This window comes from Pristiophorus japonicus, chromosome 1 (genome assembly GCF_044704955.1).
Source record: "Pristiophorus japonicus isolate sPriJap1 chromosome 1, sPriJap1.hap1, whole genome shotgun sequence".
NCBI lineage: Eukaryota > Metazoa > Chordata > Chondrichthyes > Pristiophoridae > Pristiophorus > Pristiophorus japonicus.
In genome coordinates this window covers 32,358,707-32,381,051 of record NC_091977.1, presented here as the reverse complement: position 1 = coordinate 32,381,051, position 22,345 = coordinate 32,358,707, and the positions used below count along the sequence as shown (strand labels likewise).

General features: G+C 47.8%; 1 protein-coding gene across 2 annotated transcripts in view; it reads left to right on the top strand.

The window, feature by feature from the left end:
- asb5b (ankyrin repeat and SOCS box containing 5b) overlaps positions 1 to 22,345 on the top strand; it is a 104,546-nt gene that overhangs the window by 7,868 nt on the left and 74,333 nt on the right. Inside the window, exon 1 of one of the 2 annotated variants that reach the window (XM_070878393.1) lies at positions 16,856 to 16,994. The exons of the other annotated variant lie outside the window; for it this stretch is intronic. Coding sequence (XP_070734494.1) covers positions 16,871 to 16,994 — 124 coding nt within the window. The 5' untranslated portion in view covers positions 16,856 to 16,870. Of the gene's footprint in view, positions 1 to 16,855; positions 16,995 to 22,345 lie in introns of those variants that run through there. 2 annotated transcript variants of the gene reach the window in all.

Genomic DNA, 22,345 nt, shown 5'->3' with positions numbered 1-22,345 from the left:
GTGGGAGAGTCCAGAACAAGAGGGCATAATCTTAATGTTAGAGCTAGGCTGTTCAGGAGTGATGTCAGGAAGCACTTCTTCACACAATTCACACACCATTCATTTATCTCATGGTTGCTTGTGGGATTTTATTGTGTGCAACAGATCTGCCTGGTTTGCCTACATAAGAATGTCAAAGTAACTCAATGGATGCAAAGTCGGTGAGACATTTCTGAGAGATGTAATGACGTGCTATGTGAAAGCAAGCCTTTTTTTTTAATGTCATTAGACGTCTATCGGATATGTGTTAAAATTAATCACTGAACATCACTGGCAATGAATTAAGTTATTTTTGCCGCAGGAACCTCATAAGTAGCCTCATAAAAGCCTCCTGCTAACATATACCCAGATGATATATTTGTGCTTTAATTTTTATGATTGAGTAAGCTATCATGTTGTGCAATGAGGCAGAAGCAATTAGTAATGCTTTTATTGCCTCAAATGTCCAAACTCTGTTTCCCAATGCAGACTGAGCAGTTGTTGGGCTCTGACAGTCACTAGATATCTCTCGTAGCCTCACATTCCAAGCAGATCATCATTCTATTAATATTGTGAGTGGGAACTTGACTTTTTTCCAGGTAAGAGTCAAAAGAATCCATCTGGAATCCAAAGAATTTTTGCTGGAGCATTTTCATGATCTGACAGCTACTTGATCACTCGTTGGATGGCTAATTAAAGCCCACTTTAAAATGGCTCCTTTGGACTTTGGGTTATTTTATTCCTTTGAATCCGACACATACTAAGCCCAGCACTGACAACAGAGATGACCACTGGTATGCAGAATATCCACACATGTCCCAAAATGTTAGGTGATATCCAAATGTAATTTTCTCCTGTAAACATGTTTACCTCTGGATGGACCCATTTATTTTCTACTCGTTAATTTAAGGGCATTTTGGGGGTAAATGCTGTGAAAGCAGACTGGCAAAGTTTAGCCAATGTATTGAATCATAGAATCATATAAATTTACAGCACAAAAGGAGGCCATTTTGGCCCATCGTGTCCGCGCCGGCAAAGAGCTATCCAGCCTAATCCCACTTTCCAGCTCTTGGTCCGTAGCCTTGAAAGTTACGGCATTTTAAGTGCATATCCAAGTGCTTCTTAAATGTGGTGAGGGTTTCTGCCTCTACCACCCTTTCAGGCAGCAAGTTCAAGACCCCCACAGTCCTCTGGGTAAAAACATTTCCCCTCAAATCCCCTCTAAACCTCCTACCAACTACTTTAAATCTATGCCCCCTGGATGTTGACCCCTCTGCTAAGGGAAATCGGCCCTTCCTATCCATTCTATCCAGGCCCCTCATAATTTTATACACATCGATAAGGTCTCCCCTCAGCCTCCTCTATTCCTAAGAAACAAACCCAGCATCTCCAATCTTTCCTCATAGCTAAAATCCTCCAGTCCAAGCAACATCCTCGTAAATCTTCTCTGCACCCTTTCCAGTGCAATCATATCTTTCCTGTAATGTGGTGACCAGGTTAGCATGCAGTCCTCTAGCTGTGGCCTAACAAATGTATTGTACAGTTCAAGCATATTGGGAAGGGAACATATTCAGGAAAACCCATACAAAACATAAAACCTTGTAACCTCACATCACAAATAAAGGCTGAGCTTTTCATCATTTTCTTATGTTCATCATGCTCAACCTTATTACATTGGTTCGAACTTTCTCCTCATATTCCATCATTGTCCCTGTATATTTTTGAGTTTTCGCCTTTCCCTTCAATTACCCTACATCACTCAGCTATAGATACTGGTGCAATTCAAGGGAGGATATCTAAAAGAAAAGAAAGAGTTGTATTTATATAGCACCATTTACAACCTCAGGTTAGCCAATAAGAACATAAGAAATAGGAGCAGGAGTAGGCTGTTCGGCCCTTCGAGCCTGCTCCGTCATTCAAAAGGATCATGGCTGATCTTCTACCTCAACTCCACCTTCCCGCACTATCCCCATATTTCTTGATTCCCTTAGTATCCAAAAATCTATTGATCTCTGCCTTGAATATACTCAACAACTGAGCCTCCACAGCTTTCTGGAGTTGAGAATTCCAAAAATTCACAACCCTTTGAGTGAAGAAATTTCTCATCCTAAATGGCCGACCCTTTATTCTGAGACTGTGTTCTAGATTCCCCAGCCAGGGGAAACATCCTCCCTGCATCTACCCTGTCAAGCCCCTTAAGAATTTGATATGTTTCAATGAAATCACTTTTCATTCTTCTAAACTCTTTTGAAGTACCTTTGAAGTGTAGTCACTGTTGCAAAGTAGGAAACATAGCAGCCAATTTGTGCATAGCAAGCTCCCACAACCAGCAATGTGATAATGACCAGAATCATCTGTTTTATTGATGTTGGTTGAGGGATAAATATTGGCCAGCACCCTGGGGAGAACTCCCCTGCTCTTCTTCAAAATAGTTCCATGTGATCTTTTAAAACTTCCTGAGATGGCAGACTGTTTAACACCTCCTCCAAAAGACATCCCAGACAGTGCAGCACTCCCTCAGTACTGCACTGGAGTGCCAGTCTAGAATATGTGCTCAAGTCTCTGAAATGCGACTTGAGCCCACGATGTTCTGATTCAGAGGCGAGGGTACTGCCATTGAGCCATGGATGACACCTATATTCCATATGCTACATACACGCTTTCATTTCCTCATAATTTTTGGTGTAAATGTTACAGATTGGTTCTAATCCAAATTAGCTCCATCATTCTTACATAACTGACCTAAGGACACATATTATTTGATTCATGCACAGGGGTAATTCATTTATACTGGATGTCCTCGATTTAAAAATTATAAAGTTCGTTGATGTTGGTGTCAGACTAACAGCAAAATATTTGTATATCTAAAAACTACATTGCACAAAGTTTAATGTGGATCAATAATTATTTCATATCTTTAGTCTTCTGAGCGACCGCCATTAGTACAGCAAGTAATCAGGAAGGCAAATAGAATGTTGGCCTTTATGGCAAGGGTATAAAAGTAGGGAAGTCCTGCTACAACTGTACAGGGCATTGGTGAGTCCACACCTAGAGTACTGGGTACAGTTTTGGTCTCCTTATTTAAGGAGGGATCTACTTGCATTGGAGGCAGTTCAGAGAAGGTTCAATAGGTCGATTCCTGAGATGAAGGGGTTGTCTTATGAAGAAAGGTTGAGCAAGTTGGGCCTATACTCCTTGAGTTCTAGAAGACTGAGAGGTGATCTTAATGAAATGTTATCTTATGAGGGGGCTTGACAGGGTTGATGCAGAGAGGATGTTTCCCCTAATGGAGGAATCTAGAACTAGGGGACACATTTTCAGAATAAGGAGTCACTCATTTAAAATGGAGATGAGGAGGAATTTCTTCTCTCAGAGGGTCGTGAATCTGTGGAATTCTCTACCCCAGAGAGCTGTGGAGGCTGGGTCATTGAATATATTATAGGTGGAGATCGACAGAATTTTGAATGATAAGGGAGTCAAGAGTTATGGGGAGCAGGCAGGGAAGTGGAGTTGAGACCAAGATCAGATCAGCCATGATCTTATTGAAAGGCGGAGCAGGCTCGAGGGGCCAAATGGCCTCCTCCTGCTCCTATTTCTTATGTTCTTATAAATTGCAGCAGAAAGATTTCTTGAAAATCTTTGGGTTTAATATGGCTGTGATCTCTCTAAGTCAAAGAAACCAGCTCAAGTCACTTTAAAGATGTCTGTTTGACCTAAAGAGGTTTTGACTATAATGTTTGCCAAGAACAATGCATTTGTCTACTGTCTTAAGTTTGTTAACAATAGAATGAAGGGGATTGTAAATTACAACTTTAGTACATAGCTCGTTGATCTCCCATGGCATATTCAGGAATGAAAAATATTTGTTTTTAAATTCTTTTAAAGTAATTGGTAGGAGGTTTAGAGGGGATTTGAGGAGAACTTTTTTCACCAAAAGTGGTGGGAGTCTGGAACTCGCTGCCTGAAAGGGTAGTAGAGGAAGAAACCCTCACCACATTTAAAAAGTACTTGGATGTGCACTTGAAGTCTGTAACCTGCATGGCTATGGACCAAGAGCTGGAAAATGGGATTAGGCTGGATAGCTCTTTGTCGGTCGGCACGGACACAATGGGCTAAATGGCCTCCTTCTGTGCCGTAAATTTCTAAGATTCTCTCTTCCTGAAATTGCCTTTCATTCTCACTTTGCCACTCTGTCACTCTTTCTTTCTGTCTTCTGCACATTTTTCCCTCTCGCTTCATATGACTGTCGGGAACTCTAGATAATTTGTTCTCATGACCAACAGAAAGGCCAACTGCTGTAGATAAGCCCATGCCTCCCATTAAATAAAGGAGAACCTGTGTGCAAAGTAATTGGGGGATCGTGCGCCCTAGTGAACCACAATTAATTGTCTCTGGAGTACAGATAGGATTTCCACTATACAACTAGTCATTTCAGAGGACAATTAATATCAATCATGAAACAGACACATTAACAGAGTCATGTACAGAAGCAAGCAGTTAAATAGTACAGAGGATTTAAACTAATTAATGACAGAATTAAACCGGCAAACCTACCAATTTAGATCCTTTGCTGATCTCCCGAAAAAAAGATGCACTTTTCATGACAGGAGTAACCATCACTGCCGATTAAAGTCCTTCGCAGAATTACGTTGGCATCCTACCTGCAGAACCACTGTAGCTATACTACTTCTACTACTATACAAGTACTGCTCGACTAGTACTATACTACTATAATAATACTATTAATATTACTATTACTATGCTATTTCGGCGCTGCGGCCCTGACCTGCAAGGACCACCAGCAGGTCGAGGCCTTCAAAGGAGCAGCGTGGAGCATACCACTTCAAGGTACAGCGCCAGCCATTCAGGTGGGCACTGGCAGCGAAGAGGATGACTGGATTGGATGTCACCATAACCCAGGTCGGTGATTGGAGCGTGAGCAGGTACAGCAGGAGCGGCGAGGTCGGGGCGAAGGAGCGGCGAGGGATTGCAGAGCAACATGATCGGGGCCCAGAAGAGACGAGGGCCCAGGGTCAGCACGGGACAGCCCACACTACGATATGTGTGCGCACTAGGTCCGTGCAGCAGAGCTGGTTTCCAGTCATCTTGGATAACCCTTGCCAATGGACCAAGACCTAGCTCTGTCAAGCCCCGTGTGGAGGCTGGTGTGCAATGGTCACCACATGTTAAAAAAATTCACGCACAGGCATCTTCCACCCTTCAACATGTAGTTCGGGACCTGGCGTATTAGGTCCTTTATTGAAACACCTGTGAACTCATCCCTTTTTGGCATGGAAGCAAGTCATCCTCGATACAAGGGACCGCCTATGATGATGATGACTGGCAGTACTACTACTACAACAAGAACAACATAAGCAGTTTTCACATAGAAAAACATCCCACAGACAAAAACTGGATGCCGAGCCAAAGAAGGAGATGTTAAAAGGAGTGGTTAAAAGCTTGGTCAAAGAGGTAGGTATTAGAACATAAGAACATAAGAAATAGGAGCAGGAGCAGGTCATTCGGCCCCTCGAGCCTGCTCCGCCATTCAATAAGATCATGGCTGATCTCCGACCTCAACTTCACTTTCCTGCACTATCCCCATATCCCTTGATTCCCTTAATATTCAAAAATCTATCGACTGAGGTACCTTCTGGGGGAGAGAATTCCAAAGATTCACCACCCTCTAAGTGAAGAAATTTCTCCCCATCTCAGTCCTGAATGGCTGCCCCCTTATTCTGAGACTGTGACACCTGGTTCTAGACTCCCCAGCCAGGGGACACATCTTCCCTGCATCTATCCTGTCAAGCCATATAAGAATTTTATATGTTTTAATGAGATCACCTCTAATTCTTCTAAACTCTAGAGATTATGGGCCGCGTCTACTCAATCTCTCCTCATAGGACAATCCCCCTATCCCAGGAATACGTCTGGTGAACCTTTGTTGCACTCCCTCGAAGCAGGTATATCCTTCCTTAGGTAAGGAGACCAAAACTGTACAAAATACTCCAGGTGTGGTCTCACCAGGGCAGTAAGACATCTTACTCTTATACTCAATTCCCCTTGTGATAAAGGCCAACATACTATTTGCTTTTTTAATTGCTTGCTGTACCTGCATGTTATTCCTTTTTCCTCCTTTAAGACGCTCCATAAAACCTACGTCTTTGACCAAGCTTTTGGTCATCTGTCGTAATTTCTTCTTATACGGCTCGGTGTCAAATTTATCTATTTTTTTCTTATAACACTGCTGTGAAGCGCCTTGGGATGTTTTACTACGTTAAAGGCGCTATATAAATACAAGTTGTTGTTAACTTACAGTGATTCGTATACAAGGGCACACAGGTCCCTATGAATACCAACATTTCCCAATCTTTCACCATTTAAAATATACTTTACTTTTTTATTTTACATATTAAAGTGGATAACTTCACATTTCTCCACATTATGGGTCCAAGGATCTGGACGCCCGTTTTACGTGCCACAAAGTGCGCCTAAAAAAAACTTACCTATTCTCCGGCTCCCTGCAGGTCCTGTGGAGCTGGGCGCGACGCAGCATGAGCTGTGGGGGGTGGAGCTAGGTCCCTGCGCTGAAAACAATGCCGGGACCTCTGCACATGCACGCTACAGTGGGCGCGCATGTGCAGTAGCTCCAGGCGCCCAAAACTGTGGGAGGGGCCCGAAGCACGCAGCCCCTAGCCCTGGTCGAATGGCCTCACTGGGGCTGCGTGGATAAGGCTGCACCTCCCATGTCCAGCTCCTGTTTCCTCCCAACTCAACTCCCGCTCCCCCCCCGCCCCCGGACCGGACCGGACCCCCCCCGCCACCCATCCCCGGACCGGACCCAATGCCCCCCCCCTCCTCCGCCGCCCCCGGACCCGACCCGACCCCTGGCTCCCGGCCCCCGGACCCGACCCCACCCCACCCCCCACCGAGCCAACCTGTCTCCCCCCCTCCACCCCCGACCCGACCTGACCTTCCCCCCCCCCCCCCACCGACCCAACCTGCGCTCCCGACCCCCACCCACCGGACCGGACCCGACCTCCCCCCGCCGCCCCCAGACTGGACAAGAGCTCCCGACCCCACCCCCGGACTGGACCCACGCTCTCGACCCCACCCCCGGACCGGTCCCGACCTGACCCGAGCTCCCCCCGACCTCGACCCAACCCCGACCCCGGCGCAGGACCGAACCAGACCCGAACTGACGCCACCTACCTGTAGATCCAGTGCTGGGGACGGGCCCCGCCCGAAGTCTTGGGCCCGGCCTGTTCAGTCTCCCCCTCCCTTCCCTCCCCTCCCCTCCCTTCCCTTCCCTTCCCTCCCTTCCCTTCTCTCCCTCCCCCCCTCCTTTCTCTCCCCCCCCACTTCTCTCCCTCTCCACCCCTCCCCCTCCCTTCTCCTCTCCCTACCTCCCTTCTTCCCCCGCCCCCTCCCTCCCCTCTCCCACCCCCCTCCCTTCTCCTCTCCCTTCTCCCCCTCTCCCTTCCCCCCTCCTTCCCTCCCTTCTCCCCCCTCCATCCCTCCCTTCTCACCCCCCCTCCCTTCTTCCTCCCTTCTCCCCCTCCCTTCTCCCCCCCTCCCTCCCTCCCTTCTCCACCCCCTCCCTCCCTCCCTTCTTCACCCCCCTCCCTCCCTCCCTTCTCCCCTCCCTCCCTTCTCCTCCCCACACCCTCCCTCCCTTCTTCCCCCCTCCCTCCCTCCCTTGCTTCTCCCCCACTCCCTCCCTCCCTCCCTCCCTCCCTTCTCCCCCACCTCGCTCCCTTCTCCCCCCCCTCCATCCCTCCCTTCTTCCCCCCCCCTCCCTCCTCCCCCACCTTCTCCCCCCCCTCCCTCCCTCCCTTCTCTCCCTCCTCCCTCCCTCCCTTCTCTCCCTCCCTTCTCCCCTCCTCACCCTCCCTCCCTCCTTCCCTCCCTCCTTTCTTCCCCCTCCCTCCCTCCCTTGCTTCTCCCCCACTCCCTCCCTCCCTTCTCCCTCCCTCCCTCCCCTCCCTTCTCCCTGCCCCCCTCTCTCCCTCCCCTCCACCCCCCTCTTCCCCCTCCCTTCGCTGTCAGAAACACAGACACTGACAGAGAGATAGAGACACTGACAGAGACACACTGCGGGGAGGCAGGAGGGGGGGGGGGGGAGGGGGAACGTCCCAGCACGCTGTTGAAGGGCTCCCGGTGCTGCAGTCGGTCAGTAGAAAATGTTTTATTTATTGATTTTTAAAAAAAAATGTATTTCTTATTTATTTTTTTTGATTGATTTATTGGTTGATTTATTGATGTATTTATCATTTATTATTGATGATGGCTCTTTATTTGTAAAACTGAATTGTTTAATGTTTGTAAACTTCCTTTAAACCTCCCCCGCCCCCCCCCCCCCCATTCCCTACGCCTGATTTTCTAAGTGGAGATAAGGTTTTTCTGAGCGTACAAAAATCTACACTTACTCCATTCTAAGTTAGTTTGGAGTATGTTTTCACTGCCTAAACTTTCAAAACAGGCGTAAGTGGCCGGACACGCCCCCTTTTGAAAAAAAAATCTGTTCCAAACTGAAACTGTTCTAACTGACTAGAACTGGAGCAAACTAAATGCCGAGAATTGCAATTTCTAAGATACTCCATTCTAAACCAGTTGCTCCAAAAAAACAGGAGCAACTCAGGCCGAATCTTGGCTCATATATTCCATTTGACATGTTCTTGCCCATTCACTTAGTCTGTTTATATCCCCTTGAAGCCTCTTCACATCCTCCTCACAACTTACATTCCCACCTAGCTTTGCATCATTAGCAAACTTGGATATATTACATTTGGTCACCTCATCCAAATCATTGATATAGATTGTGAATAGCTGGGGCCCAAGCACCGATCCTTGTGGTACCCCACTAGTTACAGCCTGCCAAACCAAAAATGTCCCGTTTACTCTCTGTTTTCTGTCCTTTAACCAATTCTCAATCCATGCTAGTATATTACCCCCAATCCCATGAGCACTAATTTTATTTAATAACCTCTTGTGTGGCACCTTATCGAATGCCTTCTGAAAATCCAAATATACCACATCCACTAGTTCCCCCTTATCTATTTTAAGGAAAGGCAAGATAGGTCTTAAAGAAACAGTGGGAAGTGGAGAGGCTGAAAGGTTTAGGGAGGGAACAAGGTCAGATCTGAGATGTTGGGAGGAGAGAAAGCATTCACGACACTGGAAGCAACAAACGTTATTTTCCCTGGGTGGCCGCAAAAAAAAGGGACCATTCATGGCCGTTGACAGGAGAGTCCATGGCCACCAGGCACAGAAAGTTTCATCATGGATGGTGGATTTTATTTTTATTCATTCATGGGATGTCAGCATCACTGCCAAGGTCAGCATTTATTGCCCTTCCCTAATTGTCCTTGAGAAGGTGGTGGTGAGCCATCTTCTTGAACCGCTGCAGCCCGTGTGGTGAAGATTCTCCTACAGTGCTATTAGGGAGGGAGTTCCAGGATTTTGACAGGGAGGGAGTTCCAGGATTTTGACCCAGCGATGATGATGGAACGGCGATATATTTCCAAGTCAAGATGGTGTGTGACTTGGAGGGGAATGTGGAGTGGTGGTGTTACCACGTGCCTCCTCCCTGTCCTTCTAGGTGGTAGAGATCGTGGGTTTGGGAGGTGCTGTTGAAGACGCCTTGGCGAGTTGCTGCAGTGCATCTTGTAGATGGTACACACTGCAGCCACGGTGCGCCACTGGTGGAGGGAGTGAATGTTTAAGGTAGATGATATTGCTGGGTGCATGCACATACCGTGGGACACCGACATCCTGTGCACGTGCATCGGCCCAATACAGGCTTTGATGGGCATTGAACTTTAGGGAATACTAAAAGTCAATCCAAGAAGGCCTTCGTGAAAAATTGGTGCTCTGGGAACAGAACAGTGCAGGTCTGAGACTCCTAAGAGAGAGGAGACCCTTGGGCAGGGATATTTGTTGAAGGGATTTATAAAGTATGATAGTGAAGTTTAGTGATTTTTTGGGGGACTGTTTAATTTTTTATATGGTTATTATATTATAATTTTTTTTATTTTTAGGGGTATAAGGGGAGGTTTGGGAACCCATCATGTCAGCTATGGCTCAGTTGTTGCTGAGTCAGAAGGTTGTGGTTCAAGTCCCAATCCAGGGACTTGAACACATAAATCTAGGCTGACACTCCAGTGCAGTGCTGAGGGAGTGCTACACTATTGGAGGTGCCATCTTTCAGATGCTACGTTAAACTGAGGCCCCCTCAATCAACATAACAAAAACAGATCACCATGTCATTATCACACTGCTGTTTGTGGGAGCTTGGTGTGCGCAAATTGGCTGCCGCATTTCCCACATTACAACAGTGACTACACTCCAAAAGTATTTTAAGTGCCTTGGGACGTTTTACTACGTTAAAGGCGCTATATAAATAAAAGTTATTATTATTATTACTTCATTGGTTGTAAAGCACTTTGAGACATCTGATGATCATGAAAGGTGCTATATAAATGCAAGTCTTTCTTTCTTTTTATTCACACCCTCGCATTTTGTCCGTAACCCTGTAAGTTCCTCATCCTCAAGGACCTGTTCTGCTCCCTTTTAAAATTATTTATGGAAACAGCTTCCGCCACCTTTTCTGGTCGGTGTTCCCGATCCTGACAGCTCACTGTGTGAAAAAAATTCTCCTCATCCCCTGTCTAGTTTTTTTGTCAATGACTTTAAATCTATGACCTCTGCTTGTTGTCCAACTCACCAGATACTATTCTTTCAGGCACTATTTTTATCTTACATTTGTGAATACAACTATAAGACTAATTTAAGTAAGCTGCAAAAGCCCTAAATGTCCCTGTGGGTTACTTTAGATCAATGAATCACACAATGCAATTTTTCTCTGCACTATCATACCGTTATGTATATACATAAATCATAATATTAAATGGAAACTTGACCGAGTCCTAGCCTGCTATCTTTATCCGATGAGTCAACTGAATCATTGCTGCGTTTATTCCTCATGAAATATTCTGGTCAGATTTACCCAATGGACAAATACTCTATCCAACACTAAAACCACTATTCACTAAAGTTCACCAAAAGCAGATTATCTGGTCATTATCTCATTGCCTTTTGTGGGAGCTTTCTGTGCGCAAATTGGCTGCCGTGTTTCCTACATTGCAACAGTGACTACACTTCAAAAAGTACTTCATTGGCTGTAAAAACTTTGGGAAGTCCTGAAGTTGTGGAAGGCGCTATATAAATGCAAGTCCTTTTTTTTCTTTCAGCAAGAACCTAGGGAGTGAAATTCAGTACCGCCCTGTACCAGCCGCGAGACGGGAGTTCCTACATCAGACGCGGAAGTCTCGTCTCGTCTCGGCAGCTAAATTGGGCTTACCGCGCCGAGAGGAAGTGGAGCGTGATGTCGCGCGCTCCACTTTCTCTCAGGGGCTGGACTGAGGCGCTAACCACGGGAATTTTCCGGCACCAGGCAGAGAGCCGTGTAGCACGGGTGGGTGCACAGGGCCCTCCTCTTCAGTTAAAGGGAAAGGCAAGCTGCAAACTCTGCAATGGGGAGAAGGGGCTGCCACTGTGCTTCCGGAGAGCTGGGTGCCGTGGCAGCAACCCGGCACAGAAGCAGAGTGCCGGAACTGCAGCACCGCGACACGGATCCCCCGCGAATTGGAAAAGGCAAGGTCTGCCATATGTTGGATATTTTTTTTTTTTAAAGTGCCTGGCCGCACCTCCCCTTTAATTTGTACCCCGCGACTGAGGCCCGGTTCGCGACCCGCGGGAGCATCAAAGGGGCGCGACCGAATTTTCGCTCCAGGGCGAAAACGGGTCGCCGCACACGGTGATGACGTCATCATCGCCGGTGCAGCTGCTTGGGCCGCTAGCGACAGGAACAGGGCTCTAACCGTTAGCGTCTCCGGAGTTGGTAGCAGCCCCGTGACCCGAGCAAGAAGTTCTCCTCTTAGCGCCCCCCGGGAGGCTCAAACGCTGCGAATTTCTCCCCCCTAGTGTTTAAGGAGTAAGTAAAGCCGCACTCTATCTATTCTGCTATTCTTAAATGCAGTAACCTAGTAACCAAATCCAGTGCACAGCAACAGGAACATTTATATTAGGTTGCTGGAGTGTTTACAGCAATCACATTTCCTCATCAATGTGTAGCCAGTCTTGTGACCAAAGCAACACTTGATGTCATTAAATTAAACCAATTGGGTTCCCTGATTCTCAAGGTCCCCCACCCCTCCCGGGGCTTAAATGTCTCTATTGAGCCAACGACAACAACATGGGGAGGGGCCTCATGACCTACATGGCTTGAAACAAAACACTCTAAATTCCATTAACAATCTACAATGTCGATCTTAAAAGAACCCAGGAGTGTAGGCCAACATTTAACATTGTCCAATTTCCCTCTCCCCCAACACTCAGTGACGCACACATCTTAAAGAGTCAGGGGGATGCTATCTCCTTCAGAAAATGTTGAATTTCTGCAGTAAATATGGTGAATTCTCTTTCATCTTAAATACTTTTTAAATTTCACAATCAACAAATATTTAAACTAAGAACATAAGAAATAGGAGCAGGAGTAGTCCTCTCAAGTTGGTTCCGCCATTCAATAAGATCATGGCTGATCTTTGACCTCAATTCCACTTGCCTGCCTGATCTCCACATCCCTCGATTCCCCTAACTATAGGGTAACAAGTAGCAGCTCCTTACTGCTGGTTCGGGATGCTTGCAATTGGATTCCAAACTGCTGACAGGAAATTCCTGATTTATCCCAAGATCTGTAACTCCCAATTGCAGCAGAGAGTGAGGTCTCAGTGACAATGCAACAGGATCAGGTATAAGCGGCGACCAGGTCTGTGTCCTTTCCAACCCTGGCATTAAAGTCGCCAAGGAGAATCAGCTTGTCACCCGTTGGGACTCAGGACAGGGATTGTTCAAAGCTGGAATAGAATTCGTTTTTGGCCTCGTCCATAGCTTCCAGGGTTGGGGCGTATGCACTGATGACCATAGCGTACTGGTTCCGGGTTAGAGTGAGCCGAAGGGACATGAGGCGTTCATTCATCCCCTGATCAGGTATTCTAGCCTTGGGTCGCGACCTCGCTGCTGGCCTTGACCTCCCAACCTCGCTGTTGGCCTCGGCCTCCCGACCTCACTGCTGGTCCTCCCTATTACACACACAGCGACCTGGACCGCTGGTATCAATGGCCACCTAGAAAACTAGCAAAAGCTGATTAACAGTTTCAGAATAGCTAGAACTGCTTCAAATAAGTTCATGGTCATGTTCCTCTTTTGGCAACTCATGTCAACAACAACCTGTATTTATATAGTGCCTTTAACGTAGCGAAAGGTCCCAAGGCACTTCAAAGGAGTATTATGGGACAAAAGATTTGACACCGAGCCGCATAAGGAGAAATTAGAGCAGATGACCAAAAGCTTGGTCAAAGAGGTAGGTTTTAAGGAGCGTCTTAAAGGAGGAAAGAGAGGCAGAGAGGTTTAGGCAGGGAGTTCCAGAGTTTGGGGCCTAGGCAACAGAAGGCACGCCATCAATGGTTTAGCAATTATAATCAGGGATGCTCAAGAGGGCAGAATTAGAGGAGCGTTGAAAGGCTGAAGGAGATTACAGAGATAGGGAGGGGCGAGGCCATGGAGAGATTTGTGAACAAGGATGAGAATTTTGAAATTGAGGCATTGCTTAACCCGGAGCCAATGTAGGTCAGCGAGCAATGTAGTGCCATCGATGAGGTTTCTGCTAAAGGCAGGCGAGGGAGCCTACTTAACATTTAATGGTGTCATTAAGGCCCAATGATGTCATCGACACCGTAATGCAATATTAACTCGAAGTCAGGGGGAGTCCCGCAATGTCTGCAGATCCCACTGCCCAGGCCACGACAGGACTTTAAAAATGACTTTTCTTAGAACTCCTTGTGGACCAGGAAGGGCAGGTGGCCCCGACCTCTCCACCGATCGCTGTGGAACCCTCTGCCCCACCCCTCCACCCCCACCTTCCGACCACCTCCAGCTTCTGCTTCCACTGACTGCCGGAAACTGTTCCCACAGGTCCCCGGATTGGCGCTTCCAACTGCTGGCCAGGTAAAGAATCTGGCCGGATGTCGGTGGGGTTGTGGGATTTTTCCCCTATGGGTTTCAGACACCAAGGAGCCGGAATTGCCCCCGACTGACAGGGTGTGCACCCACCGTTTTAAAACATGTTGGGCCGGAGAGTAGAGCAAAATTGAACTCATCGACACCACCCTTGGTTCCTCCTCAGGAAGCGCGAGCTAGCAGCTCTTTGTCCATTCTTCCCATACTGTATAGCATGCCTTCTCCTCGTGATCCAGCTTCTGTCTGGCCAGAGATAACTTATTCCTTTTGCTGGCTGGCCGATTCATTTATCATAAGGCATGCTGTCTGCCTGGCCAAATGCTTATACCAGGGGTCTTTGTACTTGTTCGAATGCCCATCCCCCCACTGTCCTTTTCCTTCAGCTTCGAGCACAGATGTTTTTTTTTCCTCCCACAAGCCTTCGGGGTCTCCAGGAACTTTTATTTAAGGTCGGCCAGGACCTCCACGTGCTCGGACTCTCCGCCTGCTTTGGGGTTTGCTATGCACCGTTCCCCCCTCCAAACCTCTTTTAAAATCGAGGCCTGCCTTTGAGCCACTGACTGTCCGAATCTCCATTCGGGCAGTGTTCCTCAGGTCATTATGTGTTAACAACATTGAAAGCACGTTCAATATTTCTAGCAAAACTGTAAGGATGTTCAAAAAGAGTTTGGTTGTGATATCACTAGAAATAGTGATCAGAGGAAAGCTTCCCACAATGCTTAGCATGTCATTAACACCGAGCAACCAACAGGAATCTTTCCCCCCTTCCTCACTTGTTGCTTGGCAGTATGGAAACAGGTATTTTGCACAGAGTTTTCTCTCAATTGACATCAGGAGATTTGAACTTGAGCAGCGGAGGTGGGTTGCCCTATTTCACTGTCAAAGCGGATTGCCCTCCATTCTTTCATGTCGGTGTCAGCTGTGGCTCAGTAGGTAGCACTTTCACCTCTGGGTCAGAAGGTTGTGGCTTCCAGTCCCGCTCCATGGGACTTGAGCACAAAAATCTCGGCTGACACTCCAGTGCAGTGCTGAGGGAGTGCTGCACTGTTGGAGGTGCCGGGGCTGAAATTCAGGGTCCCGATAAGGCCCGTTACTCACAGAAAGCGGCGGCCAGGCGGCAGAGTTGAGCGGCCGCCGACTTCCGATGCAATGGCTACCGCCAGCGAAATTCAGCTCGGGGAATTTTCTGGCGGTCCCCATTTCCGCGATGTTGCTGCTGGCCGTCCGAAAGACGTCACCAAACGGCGCTTCGCCGCTCTCCCGCACCATATTCGCACCTCCCGCGAAATTTATGTATAAAAGTCATCAACACGCTGCGTGCTGCACCGACAGCTTTTTTCTGTCGGTGCACCTTGTTTTGTGTGTGTGAGCAACGGCAACTCGGCGACCCTTCAAGGGGAAGGGCGCATTGCCTTGTTTTTTCTTTTTGCCGGCCAACTTCCAGGTTGGCCGGCTAAATATGCCCCCAGGTTGGGCCGGGCTGCCCACAGGCAGCCTGGCACCCCACTGGCCTGGCCAAAACCCTCCCTGGTGGCCCAGTGGACCCACGTCTCAAAATGAAGAGGACAGCGTGGTGACATTGTGACGTCGTCTCCGCTCCACTGCTGACGGACAGCAGCGGAGACTCTGTCCCGCCTCCACCTCCGCCCCCATTATGACCGAGTTCCGGTCCGCTCCAAAAAAGTTGCCAAAGAGCTGAAAATCGGTCAAGGGGCCGCCTCGCCTGATGTGATGGTAAAAACACTTAGAATACGGTAGGTGCGCCAGGTTTCCGGCGGGGGTGAATTTCTCCCCCGCCGTCTTTCGGGTCAGACGTTAAACGAGGCCCCGTCTCCTCTCTCAGGTGGCACTATTTCAATGAAGCTCAGGGGAGTTAACCCTGGTGTAATGGCCAATATTTATCCCTCAATCAACATCACAAAAACAGATTATCTGGCCTTTCTAACATTGCTGTTTGTGGGAGCTTGCTTATGCGCAAATTGGCTGCCGCGTTTCCCACAATACAGCAGTGACTACACGCCAAAAGTAGTTCATCGGCTGTAAAGCACTTTGAGACGTCCATTGGTCGTGAAAGCCATTAAATAAATGCAAGTCTTTCTTTAGTTGCAGTGTCATTAGGAGTGTAAAATGGGGCAAACAGAGGGAGATACGTCTCGAAGTCTCACAAGAATCGGCAGTACACAAACGCCTGTCTCACTGCATCTGGACTTGTTTTGAAATGTACGTTGTTTTTGTGGATTAATGGGACCTTGTACCCTTTGTGTTTCTGTGCAATTTAATCTGCTTTAGGCTTTGAGCCATTAACCTCTTTAGTTCAGAATTATTATTTCTTTAAAGCTTACTGTGTGAGGTATTCATGTACTCCACCTCGCAGATCAGCTAAGATTACAAGTTCTTCAGGGTTAATCGGGTTCCAGAGTTCATGATTAGTCTGTGAGCATTAAAAATACAGGATCTTATATTTAAAAAGCCTGGGGTGGCTCTTTTCTGTTGCATTTTCCTAATGGGATATCGGTGCAATACTGAAATTGGTGATTGTCTCAGCTCTTCCTGTCTCACACACAGCCCAGCTATTCCTGCATGTCAAGCGGGACTGACTGTGCTGTCACTCTCGGCCAAAATGCTCCCTTTAACAACCCTGGGATAAAAATACTCGGGCTTCCAATCAGAATCGTGAAACCGAGCTAAACCACTCCCTCCACACACACACACACACCACACACCAGCAACTCTCCTGCTGCCAAAGGTTGTTGCAGGGAAAGCTAATGTAAACATGTCCAAGAACACCTCAGTTCAAAGTCATTGCCCTAGTCAGTTCACATATAAGAGGCTTTTAGAAAGTCCCAAGGAATCTTCCAGAAAGAGAAAGCCAGTCTGGGGAATCCTCACCAGCCAAGGTCAGTACAAACTTTGCATGAAGATATGCTATTTAACGTGACTGTGTTATTGAATCACTGGTCTCTCGTTGGGATAATACATCTTAAAGTTGAAAGTCAAGTAAATATCTCACTACACCTTGGGAAATAGCCCGTCCTATTCTAATGCATCCCAGCAGAAATTTACAGTGCGATCTGAAGCCTTAGTGAAAGCGCACATCCAAGGTACTGTAGTCGTAGTAGTATTAGGCAGTCCCTCATGTCAAGGATGACCCGCAGAGCTGTGTCAAAGCTTAGAATGCCCTTCCCCCTTTAACACAATCGCCCTACAGTGGTGTGAATGTGTATCTTCCTGATTTGGCCCTGGCTCAGATTTATGGTCAACATCTCCAGCAGTGAACATACTGGGACTGGTATACACTGTAATCCAGTTTACCAAGGCCACTGTTTATTTTGGGTTTTCAGCGGGGGGGAAGAAAACACAGACAGAATCGTGATCCCGAAAACACTGGTAAAAACCTAGGAATGCCATGTACTGAAAACATAGCCCGGCTATTTATAGGGAAGCAGGGGAGGCCGAACAGGGCCGAAGAACCCGGCAAGACCAGGGGCACAGAGATCCTGCCCAACTTAACAGCAGGACTTAGTTAACATTTTTTTTAAGCTCCGTCTCCTGCTCGCCAGCCGGCCAAATGGATACCACGCCCCCCACCCGCCCAAGGACGGACCCCGGCAATCGGGAGCTCCGAGAGGCCGTGATCGTCAAGGGGGACAGAGCCACAGAGCCCGCGATCAGGGCTGAGGGGCGGTCGACAATCGACAGGGCTGGGTCAGACTGGCTGATCAGGGCCCGGGGAGGCCGAAGGCTTCCTTGAGGGAGCGTGGTGAGGGTGGAATACTCCTGCTCCTCTTGGCCCACAGAGAGTGCTGAAACATGCTCTTACCTTGTGGAGCCGGCAACTCCTGCCTCCCCTTTACTGCCGGGTTTCCCGACCTCAGTCAATTATAAATCAGGCTCCCAGTTACATTGTGGGAGCTCGATTTCAATAAATTAATGAAGTGTCCCGCCTCTGAACAGCGGAAAACTGAGACACCTCAATAACTTGCACCGTAAAAAAACCGACAGACACATGCATGGGGTTGTATGGCAAGTATTTAACTCTTTAACTACCCCGACCCTCTCCTGCCTGTTGTGGGGGTGGGGTGGTTTATATCGAAGCCCATATTTCAATTCTAACAGGACAAGTGATGACAGGAGTTCACTTGTCAACGGGCGTTACCAGAGCAGGTGCCTCTGAATCATTTACCAATTATACAAATGAGCATTCCATTTGTGCTCTCCCACCATTGATTTTCAGCAAAATATAGGGACCCTGAAATTATGCTGTGCGAGAATAATTAACGAACGCTTGAATCTGAAGTTCCTTACTCGCTATTTTAGCAGTGCCCCGACTCATTTAATGGGTTAAAAGCTCTACCAGAATTGCAGAGCGAGAGAGGAATTAGACAGACGGGATGGAGTGTAGATGTTTTTAGTACAAGGGGTGTTGCAGTGGTGTGGGGAGGACTGGTTGGGCTGGGTGATCTTTGCCTTTCTGTCATTGTTCATGGGTTTGTATGTGGCCTTTGGGGCTACTGATGAAGGGCCAAGCGGCTCTTTGTCGGCCGACGCAGACCCGATGGGCCGAAATGGCTTCCTTCTGCGCTGTAAATTTCTATGTTTCTATGTTTCTAAGCATTTGCATGCTAATATCTCAGAATCGCAGTATCGGGGCCAGAGATTGTTTTTCGCATGTAGATTACATAGGATATATGACACAGAAACAGGCCATTCGGCCCAACCAGTCCATGCCGGCATTTATGCTCCACTCGAGCCTCCTCCTCATCTAACTCGATCAGCAAAACCCTCGATTCCCTTCTCCCTCATATGCTTATCTAGCCTCCCTTTAAATGCATCTATACTATTTGCCTTGACCGCTCCCTGTGGTAGCGAGTTCCACATTCTCACCATCCTCTGGGTGATTGGTAGAAGAACCAAAGGCGACATGAGGAAAAACATTTCTTTACACAACGAGTGGTTAGGATCTGGAATTTACTGCCTGAAAGGGTGGTGGAGGCAGATTCAATTGTGGCTTTCAAAAGAGAATTGGATAAGTATCTGAAGGAAAAACATTGCAGGGATACGGGGACAGGGCGGGGGAGCTGAAGTGCTCTTGCAGAGAGCCGGCACGGGCTTGACAGGCTGAATGGACTCATTCTGCGCTGTAACTATTCTATGATTCTATAAAGAAGTTTCTCCTGAATTCCCGATTTTATTTCCTGGTGACTATCTTATATTTTGAGTGTAGTCAAGGGAGAGTAAAGTCACAGAGAGCATAAAGCCCCTGAAATTACGCGACACTGTACTAGGGTGTGAATACTTACCAGATGTGTCTCTGTACTCCTATCGAGCAGGGCATTAACCCATTTAAAGTCAAGGCCCCTGAATTTCCACAGGTCCTGGAGCACAATGGGGATAGAAACATAGAAAATAGGTGCAGGAGTAGGTCATTCGGCCCTTCGAGCTTGCACCACCATTCAATATGATCATGGCTGATCATGCAATTTTAGTACCCCATTCCTGCTTTCTCTCCATACCCCTTGATCCCTTTAGCCGTGATGTCCACATCTAACTTTTTTTTGCATATATCTAACGAACTGGCCTCAACAACTTTCTGTGGTAGTGAATTCCACAGGTTCACAATTCTCTGAGTGAAGAAGTTTCTCCTCATCTCGGTCCTAAATGGCTAATGTTTTATCCTTAGACAATAACCCTTGGTTCTGGACTTCCCCAACATCGGGAACATTTTTCCTGCAACTAACCTGTCCAAACCCGTCAGAATTTTATATGTTTCTATGAGATTCCCTCTCATTCTTCTAAAGTCCAGTGAATATAAGCCTAGTCGATTATGTCTTTCTTCATATGTTGTCATGTATTCAACTATTATTGTAACCCATGTATAAGCTGACCTAAGTTGTACACCTTCAGAACATTGACCACAAGGGGGTGAACTTGTGGGAGACACTCCTAACCTGGACTTTCAGGTATAAAAGGGGAAGCTCCACCCACCTTCATCACTTGAGGTCTTGGTAATAAAGGTAACTGGTCACAAAGTGACCTTCTCTCAAGTATGGGGCTCGTGTGCACTTATGCTGTATAGTAAGGACATATCATTGGCGACGAGAAACTGGGATTTAAACCACGCGAGCATGACCACTAGCAGCACAGAAGAGAGGTACTATGTTGGTGATGATTGGGACGACTTTATTGAGAGACTGCAGCAAAGTTTTGTCACGAAGGAATGGTTGGGACAGGATTCGGCCGACAAACGCAGGGATCATGTCCTGACGATTTGTGGATCCAGAACGTACTCCCTGATGAAGGACCTTCTAGCGCCAGAGAAGCTGGCGGACAAGACGTTCGAAGAGCTCAGTAAGTTTGTCGGAGAACACCTTAAACTGGCGAGCAGCATGCACATGGCGAGACACCGGTTTTGCATGCACTGGCAGCGAGAAGGGCAAAGCGTTCCAGACGTCATGGCAGGCCTCCGGTGACTGGCGAGCCTATGTAAGTTCCCAGATGCATGCAGAGCGGAGATGCTGCGAGACTTTTTTAATTGAGAGCATCGGGCACGCTGGGGTTTTCAGGAAATTGATTGAGACCAAAGACTTGACCTTGGAAGCGGCAGCTCTGATAGCCCAGACATTTATCACAGGGGAGGAAGAGACCAGAATGATGTATGACAAAAATCTTGGCTGAAATGCGGCAAACGACCAGGGAGTCAACATTGTTAATGCGGCACACAGTTCTCAAGGCAGACAAGGGCAATCTGATATACCCCAGCATGTAGTCGAACCCAAAGGGGAATTCCACAGAGACAATGGCTAGCTGAACGGCGATTCATGCCATCGCAATGAACAATGCGGCCAGTAATGGGGCCATCAACACCTGTTAATGGTGCACTTAAGGTCAGTTACAGAGACAGTCAGAGACGATCGACTGGCAATGGACCTTTTGTTTCCAACAATGGAGCATCCAGCTCATGCTGGAGGTGTGGAGGCAAACACCTAGCCAGAGCTTGCAGGTATCAGCAATATACCTGCAGAAACTGCAACGTCAACGGTCACTTGGAGCATCTGTGCAGGAAGCCTGCAGCCAGGTTGATGTACGAGAGGGACGGGCCCGATGTAAGCCCTACGCGGCCAAATGAATACTGGAGGAAATCGCTGGAAACTGAAGTTCAGCGAGTTCATGTGGAGCACATATACAGTTCATAGACCAGGACTCCACCGATAATGATGAAAGTGCTCCTCAATGGCATCCCAGTATTAATGGAGCTAGACACGTGGGCCAGCCAGTCCCTGGTGAGTATCAAACAGTTCAAAAGGTTGTGGATGTCCAAGGCCAGGAGGCCAAAATTATTGCCGATTGACGCACAGCTATGGACATATACAAAGGAGATCATCCCGGTGCTAGGCAGCGCCACGGTAGTCGTGACCCACAAAGATTCGGAGAACAGGTTGCCACTCTGGATTGTCCCGGGGGACAGTTCTGCACTAGTGGGGAGGAGTTGGCTTGCTGTCATGAACTGGAAATGGAGCGATGTCAATGCAATTTCTTCTGTGGAGTGAGTATCATGCTGGACAAATTTGACTCATTGTTTCAACCCGGACGGAATCAGCACTTTCATGGGGGCGAAGTTAATGTTTCACATAAACCCGGACGCCAGACCAGTACACCACAAGGCCAGAGTGGTGCCGTACGTGATGCGGGGCAAGATAGAATGCGAATTGGACCGCCTGCTGAGGAAAGGCATCACCTCGCCAGTCGAATTCAGTGACTGGGCGAGCCCGATTGTGCCGGTGCTCAAGGCGGATGGGTCGGTCAGGATATGTGGTGATTACAAGGCCACCATCAATCCGGTGTCACTCCAAGACCAGTACCCGCTACCGAGAGCGGAGGACCTCTTTGCGATGCTATCCGGTGGCAAACTTTTTCCTAAATTGGACCTGATCTCAGCTTACATGACCCAGGAGCTGGTGAGTGAGTCGATGAAGCTGACCACCATCATGACACACAAGGCATAGTTTGAGTATAACAGATGTCCATTTGGAATTCATTCGACCGCTGCGATCTTTCAGCGAAATTTGGAAAACCTCCTCAAGTCGATTCCAAGGACGGTGGTTTTTCAAGACAACATCCTCATCACGGGTCACGATACTGAAGAACACCTCCACAACCTGGAGGAGGTGCTACGCAGACTGGACCAGGTAGGGCTGCGACTGAAAAAAGCGAAGTGCGTCTTCTTAGCTCCAGTGGTAGAATTCCTGGG